This window comes from Calidris pugnax, unplaced genomic scaffold (genome assembly GCF_001431845.1).
Source record: "Calidris pugnax isolate Ruff unplaced genomic scaffold, ASM143184v1 scaffold443, whole genome shotgun sequence".
NCBI classification, from domain to species: Eukaryota; Metazoa; Chordata; class Aves; order Charadriiformes; family Scolopacidae; genus Calidris; species Calidris pugnax.
In genome coordinates, this window is record NW_015091173.1 from 7,524 (window position 1) to 10,399 (window position 2,876).

Genomic DNA, 2,876 nt, shown 5'->3' on the forward strand with positions numbered 1-2,876 from the left:
CGGGGCTAAAGATGGGCGTGGTTGAATGGGCAGGGCTAAATGGAGTGGGCGGGGCTAAATGGGGTGGGCGGGGCTTAGTAGGGTGGGATGAATGATGGTGGGACTGGGTTGGGCAGGACTTAGTGGGACCTATGAAGAGGAGGGGATGAAGGAGGTGGGATCTAGGGGGGGTTCGGGGCCCGGCCGTGCCTCAGTTTCCCCGTTGCCCCCCCAGACGCGGTGGGGCTGTCGGACCCGGGGCAGGTGGCGGGGCTGCAGGAGAAGTCCCAGGTGGCCCTGGAGGAGCACGTGAGGAGACAACACCCCAGCCAACCCAGTCGCTTCGGGCGTCTTCTCCTGCGCCTGCCCGCCCTGCGCAGCGTCTCCGCCCCCGGCATCCAGCAGCTCTTCTTCAGCCGCCTGGTGGGCAAGACCCCCATCGAGACCCTCATCCGCGACATGCTGCTGGCCGGGGCCACCCTCAACTGGCCCTACGGCCCCATGCAGTGACCGGCCACCACGGGATGGGGACCCCAAGGTGGGGACTCCAAGGATGGGGACATCGAGGTTGGCACCTCAAAGATGGAGTCACCAAGGATGGGGCCACCAACGATTCAGACCCTCAAAGATGTGGTCATCAAGGAGGGGATCCCAAAGATGGAGTCACCAAGGAGGGGATCCCAAAGATGGAGACACCAAGGATGGGGACACCAAGGTTGGCACCCCAAAGATGGAGTCACCAAGGAGGGGATCCCAAAGATGGAGACACCAACGATGGGGACACCAAGGTTGGGGATCCCAAAGATGGAGACACCAAGGATGGGGACACCAAGGTTGGCACCCCAAAGATGGTGTCACCAAGGAGGAGATCCCAAAGATGGAGACACCAAGGATGGGGACACCAAGGTTGGCACTCCAAAGATGGAGTCACCAAGAATGGGGCCACCAACGATTCAGACCCCCCAAAGATGGAGACACCAACGATGGGGACACCAAGGTTGGGGATCCCAAAGATGGAGACACCAAGGATGGGGACATCAAGGTTGGCACCTCAAAGATGGAGTCACCAAGGATGGGGCCACCAACGATTCAGACCTTCAAAGATGTGGTCACCAAGGAGGGGAGCCCAAAGATGGAGTCACCAAGGATGGGGCCACCAACGATTCAGACCCCCCAAAGATGGAGACACCAACGATGGGGACACCAAGGTTGGGGATCCCAAAGATGGGGACACCAAGGATGGGGCCACCAAGGTTGGCACCCCAAAGATGGAGTCACCAAGGATGGGGCCACCAACGATTCAGACCCCCCAAAGATGGAAACACCAACGATGGGGACATCAAGGTTGGGGATCCCATGGATGGGACCTCAAAGATGGGGAAACCACCAACAATTCAGACCCCCAATGATGGGGTCACCAAGGAGGGGATCCCAAGATGGAGACACCAAGGATGGGGACACCAAGGTTGAAGACCCCAAAGATGGGGGCACCAATGATTCAGTTCCCCAAAGACAGGAACCCCATGGTTGGGGACCCCAAGGAGGGGATCCCAAAGATGGGGACACCAAGGATGGGGACACCACCCCCCCCAAAGATGGGACCCCATGGTTGGGGACTCCAAGGAAGGGAGCCCAAAGATGGGGACACCAAGGATGGAGCCATCAAAGATGGGGTCACCAAGATTGGGTCCCAAGGAGGGGATCCCAAAGATGGAGACACCAAGGTTGGGGGACCTCAAAGAGGGGACCCCAAAGACAAGGACCCTATGGTTGAAGACCCTCAAGGATGGGGACACCAAGGTTGGAGACCCCACAGATGGGACTCCAGGGATGGGACCCCAAAAATGGGGACACCAAGGATGGAGACATCAAAGATGGGGACACCAAGATTGGACCCCAAGGAGGAGATCCCAAAGATGGAGACACCAAGGTTGGGGGACCTCAAAGAGGGGACCCCAAAGACAAGGACCCTATGGTTGAAAACCCTCAAAGATGGGGACACCAAGGTTGGAGACATCAAAGATGGGGTCACCAAGATTGGACCCCAAGGAGGGGATCCCAAAGATGGAGACACCAAGGTTGGGGGACCTCAAAGAGGGGACCCCAAAGACAAGGACCCTGTGGTTGGGGACCCCCCCAAGGATGGGGACACCAAGGTTGGAGACCCCAAAGATGGGACTCCATGGATGGGACCCCAAAAATGGGGACACCAAGGCTGGGGGACCTCAAAGAGGGGACCCCAAAGACAAGAACCCTATGGTTGGAGACCCTCAAGGATGGGGACACCAAGGATGGAGACTCCAAAGATGGGACTCCAGGGATGGGACCCCAAAAATGGGGACACCAAGGATGGAGACATCAAAGATGGGGACACCAAGATTGGACCCCAAGGAGGAGATCCCAAAGATGGAGACACCAAGGTTGGGGGACCTCAAAGATGGGACCCCAAAGACAAGAACCCTGTGGTTGGAGACCCTCAAGGATGGGGACACCAAGGTTGGAGACCCCAAAGATGGGACTCCAGGGATGGGACCCCAAAAATGGGGACCCCCAAAGGTTGGGGACCTGGGGCCTTGGGTGGGGGTGATTTTTCCCCCCAATTTAAGGGTGAAAAGCAGGTTTTTGGGGGGGCTGACCCCCCCCCGGGCACAGGGCGAGGGGGGGCTATTTATAAAGAGAAACTAAAATAAAGCAAAAGGTGATATTTATCTCCTAAAAAAATAATACAATTTGTCAAATTCAATATTTTAACCTTTTTTTGGCTGGAATTGGGGTTGGAAGGAAAAGGGATCGAAGGCGCCGCTCCCTCCCAGTATCATCCCAGTTAAGCCCCATCCACCCCCAGTGTGGTCCCTGTGGACCAGTTGGATCCCAGTATGGAGCCCGGGTTTATCCCA

The 2,876-nt window shown here is 57.3% G+C and overlaps 2 protein-coding genes across 2 annotated transcripts in view; both read left to right on the plus strand.

Annotated features, from left to right (window-relative positions):
- LOC106898250 (nuclear receptor subfamily 2 group F member 5-like) overlaps window positions 1–512 on the plus strand; it is a 3,032-nt gene extending 2,520 nt beyond the window's left edge. Inside the window, exon 2 of the mRNA XM_014959388.1 lies at window positions 215–512. Coding sequence (XP_014814874.1) covers window positions 215–489 — 275 coding nt within the window. The 3' untranslated portion in view covers window positions 490–512. The remainder of the gene's footprint in view (window positions 1–214) is intronic.
- A 15-nt stretch (window positions 513–527) lies between these two features.
- Window positions 528–2,669, plus strand: LOC106898249 (translation initiation factor IF-2-like). Its single transcript, XM_014959387.1, has 2 exons — window positions 528–812; window positions 886–2,669. The coding sequence occupies exon 2, from the start codon at window positions 1,416–1,418 to the stop codon at window positions 2,667–2,669; it is 1,254 nt and encodes a 417-aa protein (XP_014814873.1). The 5' UTR covers window positions 528–812; window positions 886–1,415.
- The last annotated feature ends 207 nt before the right edge of the window (window positions 2,670–2,876 follow it).